The sequence below is a fragment of the Crotalus tigris genome, unplaced genomic scaffold (genome assembly GCF_016545835.1).
Source record: "Crotalus tigris isolate CLP2741 ecotype Arizona unplaced genomic scaffold, ASM1654583v1 scf7180000017536.10889498, whole genome shotgun sequence".
Lineage (NCBI taxonomy): Eukaryota > Metazoa > Chordata > Lepidosauria > Squamata > Viperidae > Crotalus > Crotalus tigris.
Window position 1 is genome coordinate 5,855,923 of NW_024096460.1, and position 15,970 is coordinate 5,871,892.

The 15,970-nt window shown below is 43.4% G+C and overlaps 1 protein-coding gene across 8 annotated transcripts in view; it reads right to left on the reverse strand.

The window, feature by feature from the left end:
• The window catches only part of FAM53B (family with sequence similarity 53 member B), a 134,091-nt gene that overhangs the window by 91,106 nt on the left and 27,015 nt on the right, over positions 1 to 15,970 (reverse strand). For 7 of the 8 annotated variants that reach the window (XM_039340727.1, XM_039340897.1, XM_039340982.1 and 4 more), the window contains one exon: positions 2,840 to 3,084. In XM_039340727.1, coding sequence (XP_039196661.1) covers positions 2,840 to 2,908 — 69 coding nt within the window. In that variant the 5' untranslated portion in view covers positions 2,909 to 3,084. The remainder of the gene's footprint in view (positions 1 to 2,839; positions 3,085 to 15,970) is intronic. The other variant, XM_039341069.1, reaches the window with a different exon arrangement.

Genomic DNA, 15,970 nt, shown 5'->3' on the forward strand with positions numbered 1-15,970 from the left:
TAAAAAACCAAACCAAAAGGTGGCATTAAATCTCTATTTCTATACTGAGAATAAAGTAATACAGTAAGGGGGGAATATGTATATACACAAGTTTAACGAAGAGAAGGACAAGGGGGGACATGATAGCAGTGTTCCAATATCTCAGGGGCTGCCATAAAGAAGAGGGAATTAAGCTATTCTCCAAAGCACCTGAAGGCAGGACAAGAAGCAACGGGTGGAAACTAATCAAGGAGAGAAGCAACCTAGAACTAAGGAGAAACTTCCTGACAGTGAGAACAATTAATCAGTGGAACAGCCTGCCTCCAGAAGCAGTAAATGCTCCAACACTGGAAGTTTTTAAGAAGAGACTGGACAGCCACTTGTCTGAAATGGTGTAGGGTTTCCTGCCCGAGCAGGGGGTTGGACTAGATGACCTCCAAGGTCCCTTCCAACTTTACTATTATTATTATTATTATTATTAAGTACATACAAGAAATTAATTATGATGTGAGAACACAAACAATGGAGACAGCATATACATAGAATTACTGTGGAATTAGAATTATTCGGTGAAAGGTAACGTGGATGTTCTCTAGAGATCTTGTTGACTGTGATATTTTGAAAATCAATCTATATTGATGAATGGTAGGGAGAGATTTAAATTTAAAGTTGGGAGATATTTTATTATTTTTAAAATAGGCAGATTTTTATCACAGTTTTAGGGAGTCCTCAGTTAACAATAATTGGATCAGAATTTCCATCACTAAGCAACGTGATCATAAAACGAGACACCACGTGACCACATTGCTCAGAGATTGCAAACCTAGCAATCCTCTTTGCCAACATTAAGCAAGGTTTGTGGGTTATTAAGCGAGGCATTCCTTGCAACTTCCTGCCAACCACCCATAACCAAAGTCATGGGGAAGCCATCAGGAAGTTGCTGTTGACTTGCAAGCAGGCCAGAAAGCACGTAAATGGCTGCTGTTGGTTAGGGGGAGGTTGCACAAGGTGTGCAAATGGACAGTACAGTGTGGCGAAGGGTGTGTGAAAGTCTGGGGAGACCCATGCAACATGAGCACAGTGTTCTTGGAGGCTTGGAATGGCTTGGAGTGGCTGTTGAGAGTTATCCAAACAACCTGTGACCTTCCCTGCCAGCTTGTCCACTGACTTGGCTTGGTTGGCAGAGAAGATCACAAATGATGAACATGTGACCTTGGGACACTGTAGCTATCTTGCAAGCTGGTTGCTAAGTGCCCAGATCATGATCATGTGACTGCAGGGGTGCTGGGATGGCTGGAATCTCGAGGACCAGTTGTAATTATGCATTTATTACTGAGGTCTACCTGTAACTGTTCTGAAAACCCATCACAGCAGCCTTGGCTTTCTGCAAGTCTCTCCTTGCTGCTTTGCATGCGAAGAAATAAATTACAAAGGACTCTTCGTAATTTGCCATAAATGTCAGTTTTCTACTTCAGTATAATCAAATAGTATATTATAGTTTGCACATATCTTGTTAACAACTATATAAATATTGCAATATAATTCTAATTAATGTCCTATAACTAATTATAATTTGCACAAACTATGATTTCTAGCATTTTTCATGTGTAACAGAAATTTCAACTTATTACAACATGAAAAATCTGCAGATGAAAGGAAAGAGAGGGATATGGAATGGGTGGGATTTAAGGCAACATTTGTACATGTTTATCTTTTCTCTGTTTTTTTCTTTAATGTCATAACTAACAGTAGCAAAAATTGCTATTTTGCTTTTAGATTTCAATGTTGAAATTGCAAGGAATCCCTGGGAAGTCTCAGCCACCAAGGCATTCCAAGACAGCTTTATGAAAACAGTGCTGTGTTCAGAAAGAAGGGAAAAAAGGAGGAAAGTAGGAAAAGTTTGTTGAAGAAGCTGCCTCTGAAAAGAAGACAGCAAAAGATGAAAGGTCAGACAGCTGGGCAAACAAATATGGACTGGGCTGGGCTGGTCAGGGAGCCATGTGGGGCTGGGAGAGAAGGCAGCTGGGCGAATGAATGTTTGTTGGGGCGGGCTGGGGTGACTGAGGCTTCATGGGATATAGCAAGCAGTCCTGGAGCTACACAATCCTGGGGCTACTTGCTGCCCCACAAGGCAGGGTGCAAGGTGCCAAAAGGGCATAGATGGGTGGGAGGGGAAACAGGAAAGTAGGAGAAGTTGGAAGTAATCGCGACCTTATTATTTGGTATTCAGGGACCAAGCCCACAATGGGTTGTTAAGCAAGTACCTGCCTCAGTCCAAGCCATTGTGGGCTTGGTCCCTGAATACCGAGCCTCAATAATGACCCAACGGGGAATGCTGGAAGTGCTGCTGTAAAATGGTTCAGTTACATAATGTCTAACTTTATGACAGCAATTTATGACAGCAATCCCAGTTCCAGTTGCGGTTTTAAGTTGAGAACTACCTATATCAGTGGTTCTCAACGTCTGTGTGACAGCGACCCCCGTCACACAAACGTGCCGCGCATGCGCGGCGGCACCCCATACGCGGCGCGCATGAGCGGCGGCGCCCCCTGAGGGGGGGGAATGGTGGATCGCCTTGTTTGGTGACCCCCGTGAAATGGTCGATCGACCCCAAATGGGGTCGCGACCCATAGGTTGAGAACCGCTGACCTATATGGACAAGGCAATATTGTTTTCTAAATGGGATATTGGGCACACAAAACTCTTCTTGTTCACTCATTATTATGCTCACATTGGCTTAGAACCACACAATGAATATAGTTCCACATGCTGCAGTCTAAAATGGGAGCAGAGCCTTGTAATCTGAAAGACATAAATGCTAGTATATAAGCTGAGCCATCAGGGTGACATGAACTCTTACCAGTTCAGCCCTGCATGATAGAGAATCAGCACCTTTGTTTTCCAGAGCTGTAGTTAAGATCATCACCATGGTAACAAAGTCATGAACTGGGGTCCATTCCAGTAGAGGTAAAGGTCACAATTGGCCATATTAGGCAGAATATCCCATTCAGTGCATTTTCCCAGATGAAAGGATCAACAGCACCAATTCCCATCTGTTTTGTCAACTGGACAGCTTGACAAAAAGTAGTCCAAAATATTCACTTTCTGGAAGGAAAGAGAAAGGGGGAGGGATATAAAATACAAACACTCTGTAGTTATTCTTCATTTCCACAAATCATTGCACCAACATTATGTTTTGTGGGAAGTTTGCCCTTGCTCTTGCAATAAATCTGACAAGTTCTTGCATTTCTCATGTGTACCAGAGAAGAACACAGTGACCATAGGATTAAATTATACCTGCAGGAAGAACAGACAAGCCCTTTCCTTCCTACTTGAATTCTGCAGTTGCAAGAGACAGATTGTTAATTAAGGAGGACAGTGAGTAAGTGGGGAACAGTATAGTCCTGACAGCAATCAGCTAAGCAATCAGTGAAGTAACAAGAAAAGAAAGCTGTATATGCTGGCAACACAGAAGGAAGAGCCAAAGGCATGGGCTAAACAATTCCAAGTTACCTCTAAATTCTAACTTTTAAACAAGGAGCAGTAAACAAGCATATATTGAACACACACACATACACACACATGCACTTTAGAAATCTAATTCTACTGAAACATGAAATACAGTCATTACAAACGGCTCCAGCTATAGGAAATAGTCTCCCCCCCAATAGACCAAGGGTCCTGCTATGAAAAAGAAAGAAACCTGTATGCAAATGGGCTTCTACAGATGGACAGGTATTTGTGCCCCAACTCAAGCAATGAAACCTGTGTGTGTCGTAGTATATACTAAACAGGAGAATATATTTTACTTGACATGTCTTGGATTATTAGAGAGGGAAAATAAGAACTCCTCATTGTGTAGAAAAGCCTATTGGTTTACAAATTTGCACACTGATTTGCATAACAAAGGTGCATATGCTATATTCTGAGTCTATGGAATTAAAAGCACTGGTTTTAGCAAACAGCATGAGAGGACACATCAGCAATGCTGACATGCATTAAGGAGATTTCTGCAGTACTGATTTATAGGTAGAAGTTTTACAGTGAGAAATAAGAAACAGAGATACTGTTAGGATGAGGAATTTCATGACTCTGGGAGCCATTAAGCAGTGAAACAACCTGCCTCCTGAAGTGGTGTGTGCTCCATCAGCGGAGCTTTTGATAAAAGATTGGATAGCCATTTGTATGGAATAATATGTGAATTCCTGCACTGGACAGGAGATTGGCTAGAAGACTCGTCCAGAGTTACTTCCAAGCATGTGCTGTCATGATCTACATCACTCTAGTACTGGTCTGGTTCTTACACAAAGCAGTAACATAGCTTGCTTTGTGTTATACAAATGCACCCTAGGATAAATGTTGTACTTTATTTGGCAACAAACTACTATTTGAAACTATAGTTTAGTCATTTACAAATCCTAACTTATTTTAACCATAGCTTGTCACTGCATCTGAATTCAAAATTCTGAACGTTTGTATGGTGCCACATCCATTTCTTTTGAATCTTGGCAGAACAAATGAGAATTGGCCAAACAAGCTGTGATTACTTTGCTTAACTGGCTTGCTTAAATAGCTACAGTTAAAACATACACATATTCTAATAATATATTTCAACCCTATCACACGTATCAATATAGTTAATCAAGATCCAGCAGGATGATTCTCCTTTGCAATGAAATTAAAAGTTGAATAACTATTTTGTAATTCGTGAATTTGTTTACACATGATCCAATTCCATTTATGTTCTGGATGCCTTCAAACCATTTCAAACTGAAATTCAAACAACTAAAATACATTTATACTGTATGAGCTATACAATACAATAGGAAAGCAGTCAGATAGCCAAGAAAATATTTTTTTCAGCTTGTGGCAGGCCCAGCAGCTAGGTACTTAAATACAAAAATGGACAAATTACAAGTAAGATTAATTTGAAATCAATTTTCCAAAATAATTCCATAATCCTGTTTAGAATGTTGCTTTTTGCCAATATAAAGAAAAAGTGGAAAGTCATTAGCTAAACCACAGTAAGCATTTATTCTCTAAGATGCAATAAAATTCAAGCAGTCTTATATAATGATTTGGAATGTAGTGATTAGTATTAGAACTTGTAAGAGCCAAAATTAATTCTCCATTCAGCTTATAAATCATATTCTTCTTGTTTATTTGTATTTGAACATGCAAGTAAGTGTCATTATATATATTCACTTAAAGATTAGCTAGATTAAGTAAAGAAAAATATTCTATTCTTTGTTTGATCAGAATTAGGTTCACCTAGAGTGCAGAACAATGAAAGGAATAAAATCAATACATTTTCTCAGTTACTTAAAAAAATGAAATATGATGGAGTTGGATCTTAGTGAGCATCATCAAATACAGTTTGCTGCTTGTTTCCTCGTTAATCAGCAAACAACCTAATGACATTAAGGAATCGTGAAAACAACAAGGTATAAAATATTCTCTTTGCTATGAAAGATACTCTTTACGGTGATTTATTAATGGCGCAAATTACCCAACACATAAAATGTTCATTGTACGGCTCACTTTTTCCTTTTTATTTATTTCAGTCTAAACATAATGGTTTCCGAGACTACCATTCAGGGGAAAGGGAGGCCTAATTCTTTTCCCCAACCTTTTGGCTAAAAACATTTCATACCTTTATAATTCATGTACGGGTGCTGGGATTTTTTTTAAAAAGTACTTTAAAATTGACTCTGAAATCTTATGATTCATACATTTTGACGCATTCATACAAATAATCCTTTGTTCATACTATTATAGTTGATCTCATAGTCGGCTAGATGTTTAGACTGGATTTCACATTTTTATCCACCTATCAAGTCCGTCCCAAGGACCTGGGATAGGTAGATGTTGTTGCTTAAGGTATTATTATTATTATTATTATTATTATTATTATTGATCATCGCACAGTCAGCCAGATGTTCAGACTGGATTTGGCATTTTGTCTACCTATCAAGTCCTTACCCAGGATCTGGGATAGGCAGATGTGGATGTTTGACGGTATTACAGATATCGTCGCAGGATGGAAGCAATTATTATTATTATTATTATTGAGGATCATCACACAGTCAGCCAGATGTTCAGACTGGATTTGGCATTTTGTCTACCTATCGAGTCCTTACCCAGGACCTGGGATAGGCAGATGTGGATATTTGATGGTATTACAGGTATCGTCGCAGGATGGAAGCAGTTCCTAATAAGGCCGCCTTTTGCAATTGACTAATAGCGAATCTGTCAATGCCAATGGTGTTCAAGTGGTGCTCCAGTTGTTTTGGGATTGCACCCAAGGAGCCTATGACTATTGGTACTACCCTTGCTTGCTTTTGCCACAGTCTTTCTATTTCTATTTGTAGGTCTTTGTATTTTGTTCTCTTCTCCAGTTCTTTCTCTTCTATTCTGCTGTCTCCAGGCACTGCCACGTCCACTATCCAGACTTTTTTGTCTTTCTTATCGACCATTGTTAAGTCTGGGTGTTATGTTGCAGGTGCTTGTCTGTTTGAATTCTGAAGTCCCAGAGCAGTTTAATTTTATCATTTTCTATGACTTTCTCTATTTTATGATCCCACCAGTTTTTGCTTACAGGCAAATGATATTTTTGGCAGATCTTCCAATGCACCATTGTTGCTACTTTGTCATGCCGCTGCTTGTAATCAGTCTGTGCAATCTTCTTGCAACAGCTTATTATTATTATTATTATTATTATTATTATTGTTGTTGTTGTTGTTGTTGTTATTATATACTAAATCATACATACACAAGAACAGCATGAGATATTATTGTGAGATATTATTGTGTATGGTTTTAAGAGCTAGTGTGATATAAGGTGATGAATTAGGTGTGGGGAGACTCTCATTCTAGTTCTCCATTAGGCATAATGATCCTTCAGTGAATTGATTTGATCTGATAAAAAACATAAAGTTTTATACACCATTCATACCCTCTTTCTTTTTTTCAATTTAAACACCCCCCTCCACTGAAATGTTGCATCATACAGAAGCTGCTATACCCGTCTGCAGCTTTACCACCTCTACCATATTTTGTTTTGAAATCTAATTATCTTCAATGTAACCCAAGGCTAAGAGGGAAGTAATGAGTTGAAATGGCTAACAGTCATTTCTGGGAACTTCAATCTCTGAGAACTAGAACAGGTCTAGGAATATTTTCAGACTGCTTACTTGCTCTTAAAGAACAGGCACCTTTCATATCTTACATGTCTCAGAGAGTTAACACAAAGAAGACGGGTTAGAGGCCATTTCTTTTTTTCAAGCAGAAACACTTCAGACTGATTAAGAATTCCTTTGAATGTTACAAGAAACAGTAATTAGCTATGCTCCCTTTGTGTGTTTCTCAGTATCTTGCTGTACAATCAATTCTTGATTATAATCTGAATTGGACTAAATAATGAATGATGAATTGAAAATAATGAAAATCTTACGAAATTTCATTGAACTTCAATACATGGAGTGATAGAAAGGTTTGCCTGCTAGCAATTACTTGCATTAGCACTGATAATGCAAAATAGACAGAAAGGAATATCTGGATGAGGGGGAATTTTTTATTTAAATAGAAATAAATATGCTAGAGATATGCAAGGCCTTAGAAGCCCAAAAGTACAAATATTACTGCCTGGTGAGACAAAGGCGGATGAAGAATGGAAAGAGAGAAAAAAACATATAAAAGTAGAAACAGAAAAGTATCATGAGAGATTGGAGCTAGGCAAAGGGAAAAATAGAATTATTAGCAACATGCAGATATTTCTAAATAAAATTATCTTGGTAACTTATAACACTTACTGAAAATAAAAGCCTATAACCATAATTCATAAAAAAACTCAGTAAAAGTCTTATGAAAATGAGAATATTCAATGAAAATATTCTGAAAAATAATTATTGCAATACAATATGCTATTCTGAATTAATTATTTAGAAATATCACCACTGCCTATTTTTTCTTTGAAGGTTTTTTTTGAAGGCTAATTCAAGCTGTTTAGTTTTTCTCTTAATATTGCTCTTCCCTGAAAAGAAAAGTATATAACACAAATGTTGAGCACTACACTTAATCTACATATAATCAAAACACTTTTTTGTATTAAGAAGAACTTTCAGTGTGACAATTATGCTATACTTTAGGATAATCCATAGTTGTTGTTGAAAAGAAAGGTGGAAAATTGTATCTATTTTAGCAGTTCATGCCAGCAAAACCACTAGGGAGGATGCTGTGAGCTATAGTGGCATCAGAATATTTCTTCCATTCTGTCTTTGCCCTGTACAAACCAATTAAAATAAAACTAGTAAAAGGTGGGTCAACAGAAGAAAAAAAAATAATTTTTCTACTGTTTTGTTCCAACTGTCACTCCTGTATTTATAAACGGTACCTACAGACATAAAGCCTGGTACTTGCGGAAGGCCTATTTAACATGAACTTTTATAGTATCATTTTGCCAATATTAAAATTTCTTTTCCACTCAGCACTTTTATTTGTGAAAAACAAGTGTAGCTCAGTTCATATTTACTGCTGCATAACTTGATATTTGTACATATCTGAAATGTTCACCATTAGGAGGTGGCAGCTCCACATGCTTGATGGCCAATATCTCCTGCAGCAAAATAGAGGCGATGAGAAAGTGACCTCTGTAAGACCTCTTGCTCGACCTCATTCCAACAGGCTAAAGCTACCAAACTAGTGACCCCAAAGAGTCCTGAACCATGACACAAAACCAAGAAAGTTGAGTTTCTGATTGGTTAAACTCACAAAGGCAGAAACATACACAAACTGGTGTTACTAAGTCAGTGACCTTCCAATGCCCTCTCCCATGACATTTTATTGACAAGCAAAGGGTCCTGAATCATTCACCTCTCAGAGCATCCAGAACATTAATCTAGCCAGCCAATGGAACTGACTTAGTCATGTCACACAAGTGTGTGACTTCACCTCAGAACTGTTAACTAGCAAAGCAAAAGGGAAATCCTTGAAAGTACAGCAGCTAATAATTGATAGCATACCAGCAGAATTTGAAACAAATCATGTATCAATGTCAAGTAATAAAAGATCTGAGCAACTGAAACTCATAAACCAATATTCTGGAAGCTTCCTTGGAGAGGGGAAGTGAAAGGGGAGGAGGTTCTGCTCCTCTGGCAGACATAAAAATGAGCCCCTCACCCTTCTTTTCACTTGTCATTCTCACAATAAAGGAAGAGCCAAGACTAAAACAAAGAAGGGAAGAATGTCTGAGTAAGAAGCAGTTTTATAGAATCACCATCCTGACCCTGGTCCAGTGTAGATGTGCTGGATTACAACTCCCATCATTATCAGCTACTGTCAGCTTCCTGTACCATTCCGCTTCAGGAATACTGAAACTGTAGCCCTCCAGATGCTGATGAAATAGAGCTTCTAGAGCTTTTCATTGTTGACATTCCAGCTTTGCTTACTGGAAATTGTAACTCATCCAAGTGGCCATGCATTAGGGACCACATGTTAGATGAAGCAGCAGCAGTACTGAGTTAGTTTGGAATTTAATTTTATTAAACATTATTTTTTTATTAAAAAGATTGGTGATTAGTAAATGCTATCTTTCATGACAGCCGTTTTGTGCAAAATGAATTGTTTTTATCAGCACTTGGCCTGTGCTGGGACTAGAGAAGCAATTAAGTTCTGAAAAGGGCAGAGCGCTGTTTTCTTACACTGATAAAAACAGTAAGTACTCTAGGGAGTTTTCTTGGCATTGTTAATAATTAATGAAATATCATAAGCAAGAAACCTATGGGAAAGGAGTGACAGATGACTATATTCACCAAAGATTCAAGAGTTATGTACTCATCTCTATGAAGGATGCATTGTAATTCAATTTCCATTTTTTCCTTCAAATGAGAGCAAAACAGGCAAATATTTTTTTTAAAAAAAACTTTTATTTTGCTATATCTCATGGCATTAATTTCATCTCAGCTGCAAACATTTATATAACTGTGGCATTTAAATAGTCAATGAGCACAAGGCAACCTAAGTGCTATAAGCAGACCACAAGTTATTTGAATTATAAGTATTATCAACCTAGCTAACATGACCAAGACAAAAGGATTCCTGTTCTAAAGATCTGAAAGATACCAGATAACTAAATATATTAGAAGGGGCGTTGTCTTATCTGAACGCCTTTTCTCAGCACGGAGATGGGGAATCCATCAATGGGTTTAGACTGTGTTCCGGCCCAATCAGATCAAGTCAGCCAAAGTTGCCACGCCCATCCTGGATCATAGAGATCCCAGTCTTGACACGAGCGTAGCCATTGACTGACCACAAGACGTTGTGGCTCACTAACTAAAACTAACCCTAGACCCAAATGACCTGCAAGGGTGGGAGTAGATTCTCCATCTCCATGCTGAGAAAAAGTGTTCAGGTAAGATAACGCCCCTTCTTCAGCACTGGAGATGGAGAATCCACCAATGGGTCATACCAAATCCTACTGTCCCTGGGGGTGGGAAGTAGACCAGTCCGGTGTGGCACTTTGATGTACAACCTGTTGGAGAACCCTCCTACCAAAGGAGGCCTCCGCCGAGGCAAACCTATCAATCTTGTAGTGCCGTATAAAAGGAGATGGTGAAGACCATGTGGCCGCCCTGCAAACATCCTCAATGGATGCCTGAGTGGCCCAGGCCGCCGAAGTAGCAGCACTCTGGGTAGAGTGGGCTGTAACCCGTCGTGGAACCGGCAATGAACCAGCTTGGTATGCCCCCGCAATACATGCCCGAATCCACCTGCCAATCGTGGAGGAGGAAACCTTCCGACCCCTGGAAGAAGGACGGAAGGAAACAAAGAGGGCCTCTGAGCTGCGGAATGCCGCCGTCCATGAAATATAGTACCGGAGTGCTCTGTGGACGTCCAGTAGATGCCATTGCCGTTCTACATCATGCAATGGCTTAGGGCAGAAATCCGGGAGCACAATTTCCTGGGTCCTGTGGAAAAGGGAATTGACCTTTGGAAGGAAAGTAGGGTCGAGGCAAAGGACCACTCGATCCTGGTGGAAAATGCACAGGTCATCCCAGGTAGAGAGCGCTGCCAATTCAGAAATGCGTCGCGCCGACGTGATCGCCACCAAGAATGCAACTTTGTGGGACAGATAGCGAACGTCGCACTTTTTTAGAGGCTCAAAGAGTGACTTGGTCAGAGCCTGAAGAACTCCCAAGAAGGGTACCTGTGCACTACAGGGGGCCTGGTGTTAGCGGCACCCTTGAGGAATGAGCAGAGTAGGGGGGATGTCCCAAAGAAACCACGGAGTCACAGGTGAGTACTGTGGAAAGAGCAGCGATCTGTCTGCGCAATGCGTTTGGGGCCAAGCCCCTCTCCAAACCATCTAACAGATAGTCCAGAATATGGGGAATCGTAAGGTCTGATAGAGACAAGTGTCGAACTGAGCACCATGAGCGAATGTTCTTCCATGTGGCCTCATAAATGTGGTTTGTAGAAGGGCGACAGGAAGCCTGGATTACCATAATGACCCCTGGAGAGCAAAGCTCCCGTGACAAGATTGTGCACTCAAGTGCCAGACGGCTAACTGGGGCCATTGGGGGTCCGGATGGAGAATGGTCCCCTGGCTGAGTGAAACCCAGTCCGGAGGAATCCTCCATGGATCCGCAAGGGAAAGACTCACCAGATCGGCGAACCAAGACTTCCGTGGCCAGTACGGAGCCACTAGGAGAATCTCCGCCCGCTCCCGAAGAAGTTTGTGGATGACCGCTGTGAGGAGAGGGAGAGGGGGAAAGGCGTAAAGCAGGCCCACCGGCCATGGGCTCCAAAGAGCATCTGTTCGTTCCACTCCTGTAGATGGGAACTGGGAAAGGAATCGAGGCAGCTGGGCGTTGGTCGGGGACGCAAAGAGGTCCAGCAACGGCAAGCCAAAACGGTGACATACTTCTCTGAAAATCCTTGGGTGGAGGCGCCATTCCAAGTGATCTACCATTGCCCTGCTCAGGAGGTCGGCTTGAGTGTTCGCCTCCCCCGAAATGTGATCGGCCTTGATGGAGGCCAGATTGGATTCTGCCCAGGAGCCCAGTAGGAGAGCTTCGGTCAATAGGGTCCGAGATCTGGTGCCCCCTTGCCGGTTTACATGAGCCTTGGCAGCCACGTTGTCTGTGAGGACCAATATGTGACACCTCGTCACCAGGCTGTGAAAGTGGCGAAGGGCCAGATGTATGGTCCGGAGTTCCAGCCAATTGATGTTGTGCCAAAGGTCTGAGGAGACCAACAGCCCTGTGTCCACTGTGAGTGAAGGTGCGCTCCCCAGCCAAACAGGCTGGCATCAGTCGTTAGCACGAGACGATCTGGCTCCTTGAAGTAGAACCCCTTGAGCATGGCGGGCGAGAGCCACCACGTGAGGGAGTGCGATACTTGTAGTGGGAGTCTCACCCTTTACTGGGAGGCGCTGAAGTTCTGTCTCTGGAAGAGGAGCAGGAACCACTGAAGTTCCCTGGAGTGCAGCCTGGACCAAGGGACGATCGTTATGGCCGAGATCATCTTCCCTAACAACTGGGAGAGACTGGCCAACGTTACAGTTCGACTCCTGTGTAATTGGAGTACTAACTCCCTTATGATACCCCAGCATTCCTGTGATAAGTAGACCCGGCACTCCACCATGTCTATGATGGCCCCTAGGTGTAACAGCCTTGTTGTGGGAACCATATGGCTCTTGGGGAAGTTTACCGAGAACCCGTAATCCTGGAGCAGCTTCACCACCAGTTCGAAGTCCGCCAGGGCGGACTGGGTGGACAATGACTGGATTAATATGTCATCCAGGTAGCATTGGACTCTGACTGGTACCATCCTTAGGTGAGTTGCTAGAACTGCCAGGATCTTGGTAAATACCTGGGAGCCGATGATAGGCCAAATGGGTGTGCTCTGTATTGAAAATGGCACCCCTTGTGGTGCAAATCTTAGAAACCGGCGGTGGGCGAGTGATATGGGGATATGAAGGTACGCTTCCGTGAGGTCGATAGACATCAGGAAGTCCCCTTTTCTTACGCTTCCCAAGATGGAGCAGAGCGTTTGCATCTTGAATTTGCGGTATGCAAGATGATAATTCAAGCCCTTGAAATCTAAAATGGCTCTCCATCCCCCTGATGCCTTGGGGACGACAAAGACGATGGAATAAAACCCCCGACCTTTCTGATCCGCCGGCACCAGTTCTATGGCCCGTATGTTTAGTAGATGTTGAACGGCTTCGTTCATTAGCCTTTTCTTTGTTCGATTCCGTGGGTAGGGGCAAGAGAGAAATCGATTTGGAGGGTTGGAGATGAACTCCAGGGACAGACCGTGACGTACGGTGTTTAGTACCCATGCGTCTGTGGTGATGGCCTCCCACTGGTGGGCAAAGAGAGAGAGTCTGCCCCCTATGGGAGGAACTGCTGGAGAGTCACCTGGAGCGGCGGAATGGTCGGCCGTTCCCGCAAAAGGGCCGCTTGCCCTGAGATTGCTGTCTAGGTCTGACCGCCTGTCTGTCAGACTGCCTATCCTGTCTGTCCTGCCTGGCCGGGAAGGGACGGATGGGTTGAGTGTAGCTGTACCTAGCCCCTGCACGAAAGGACTGTCTTCGTGGGTAAAAATTGGGCCGTTTGTCCGATCTCTTAAGGAGATGATTAAGGACCTTGCGTTTGTCCTTATTTTCGGTGAGATAAGGATTCAAAGCATCCTCAAACAGCTTGCCTCCCTGATAAGGCACCGCTGATCGACGCCACTTAAACTTGGCATCGGCCTGCCAATGCTTCAACCAAAGCATATGGCAACCAGTGACGCTGGAAGCCATAACCTTGAGGAAAATCTGGCAGCCTGGAGAGTGGCATCTAACACATACTCGGTGGCCGCCACCATCTTGCTAAGATCCTGGTGGGTGCAGATATCCTCCGCTGGGATACGGGCCTGGAGCTGCCTTAGCCAGCGAAGGGCCGATCTGTTAAAGAAAGATGCAGAGGTGGCCGCTCTAATAGCCCATGCAGCCGCTCGATGCGTCCTGCGGTAGGTGAGTTCGCATTTACGGTCCTCAGCTTTGAGAGCCTCAGAGATGTCGCCGGGAATGACAGTGGGTGATACTAGGGGCCCTAAGGGCTCATCCACCACGGGCACCTCCAGGGCCTCCTCCAAATCCTTAGCCACATTGTATAGCTTTTTGTCCGTATTACCTGGGAGGGAAAGAGAGGCCGGAGATGTCCACTGCTTTTGGACCGCATTTAGGAACATGGGAGGGCAAGGAATGAGGTGTTGAATTGCCACCGGTTTGGTGAAGTTTCGATCCACCTCCAATTCTGGGGAAACGGTGGTTGTTGCTGAGGAAGGATCAGGCCCGAGATGGGCTATGGATGTGACCTTGCAGAGCAAGGGAACAAAGAAGGAAGGGTTGAGGAGGCCGCTAAAGGAAGGAGCTTCAGGGGAGACTCCTCCTCTTCAAACATCGGAATCTCCTGTTCAATGTCATGTTTGCGAAGGGATGAGTCTTCTGAGCAAGTGGACCCAGATGGGGAAGAAGGAGCATAATAGGTTTCAGAAACCGGTTGATGAATAGGCAAGTGAGCGACAGTCGCTGGCCTAGAAGCTTGCGCTCTTGCCTCAAAAGTGCGATCTACCGCTTGAGCAATCAGCAAGCCCAAACGGTCCTCCATGGGGAAGGGGACTGGCTCACTCGGCCGAAGCCCGGCCACAGTAGGTGTGAAGGTAGCCTTGGGTGTCTCGTGTTGAGCCCGTTTAACAGCGGGTTGGGAAATGGGGAAAGCTCTGCCCGAGGTGGCGCAGCAGTTAGAGTGCAGTACTGCAGGCCACTTTAGCTGACTGTGTTCAGCAGATCAGCGGTTCAAATCTCACCGGCTCAAGGTTGATTCAGAATTCCATCCTTCCGGGGTAGGTAAAATGAGGACCCAGATTGTTGGGGGCAATGTAAATATATATATATATACATTGCTTACTGGTGTACACCGCTTAGAGAGTGCTTGCACTTAAAGCGGTATATAAGTCTCATAAATAAATAAATCCCACACAGTGCAGATAAGGGTTCCCCTGTCGACCATATCCCCAGGAGGGAGGTGGGGGGGGGGCCCAGGGATAAGTCAAAGGTTGACCCTTTGGCTTGGAGGTTCTTCAACCTGGCTATTTTCTGTGCCTTTGAAAATTCCTTTTCTAGGGCTTGGTGTCTCCGGCTGGCCTGCTTTTCAGCTCTCTTGGAGGTCCTGGTGATAGGTCTGGCCTTGGCTTTGGTCGCAATCTTGCCAGCAACCTCCTGACTAGAGGATTTAGGATGCATAGGAGCCGATGAAGACAGCAAAGCGTCCTTTGCAGAAGGCATAGAATCCTCCATTCTCTGATAACACAGGAGTATGAAGGGGACCCTGGTATCCAGTAGACACTGGATAAGGACAGGCGCACTATAGGGGACGCCTGGAATCCAGATAAGCTGCTGCGTGGATAAGAACAGATGCACGACAGGGGACGCCTGGAATCCAGCTATAGCTGTTGTGCGGATAAGAACAGACGCACGACAGGGGGCATCTGGAATATGGATAGAGCTGTTGTGAATAAGAACAGGCGCACTACAGGGGACGCCTGGAATCCAGATGGAAACTAATTGTACGGATAAGAACAGGCACACGGTAAGGTACGCCTGGAATCCAGTTGGTAATTTAGTGCTCCCAGTCACGCTGGGTTAAGTCTGTTATGAGCAAAGTGAGGCCAGGAGACACCAAACCTGAAAGGGACCAAGAGGGCCTGGATAATTGTGAAGGCCTGTAATTGTTGTGCCTGACAGATCTTGGATGGGGGCTAAAGACCAGTGGAACTCAAGACAGGATAGCAATTGTGCTCTAAGGGATCTTGGAGGCTCTGTAATACCTTGAGATAGCAGGCCTCAAGTTAAAAATGGGCCTATCTGGCTCCCAAAATGGTGGCCATCCCCCAAAATGGCGAAGGTGGAGCCGTTTGTTCTCCCTGGACTGTCTGTCTTAGT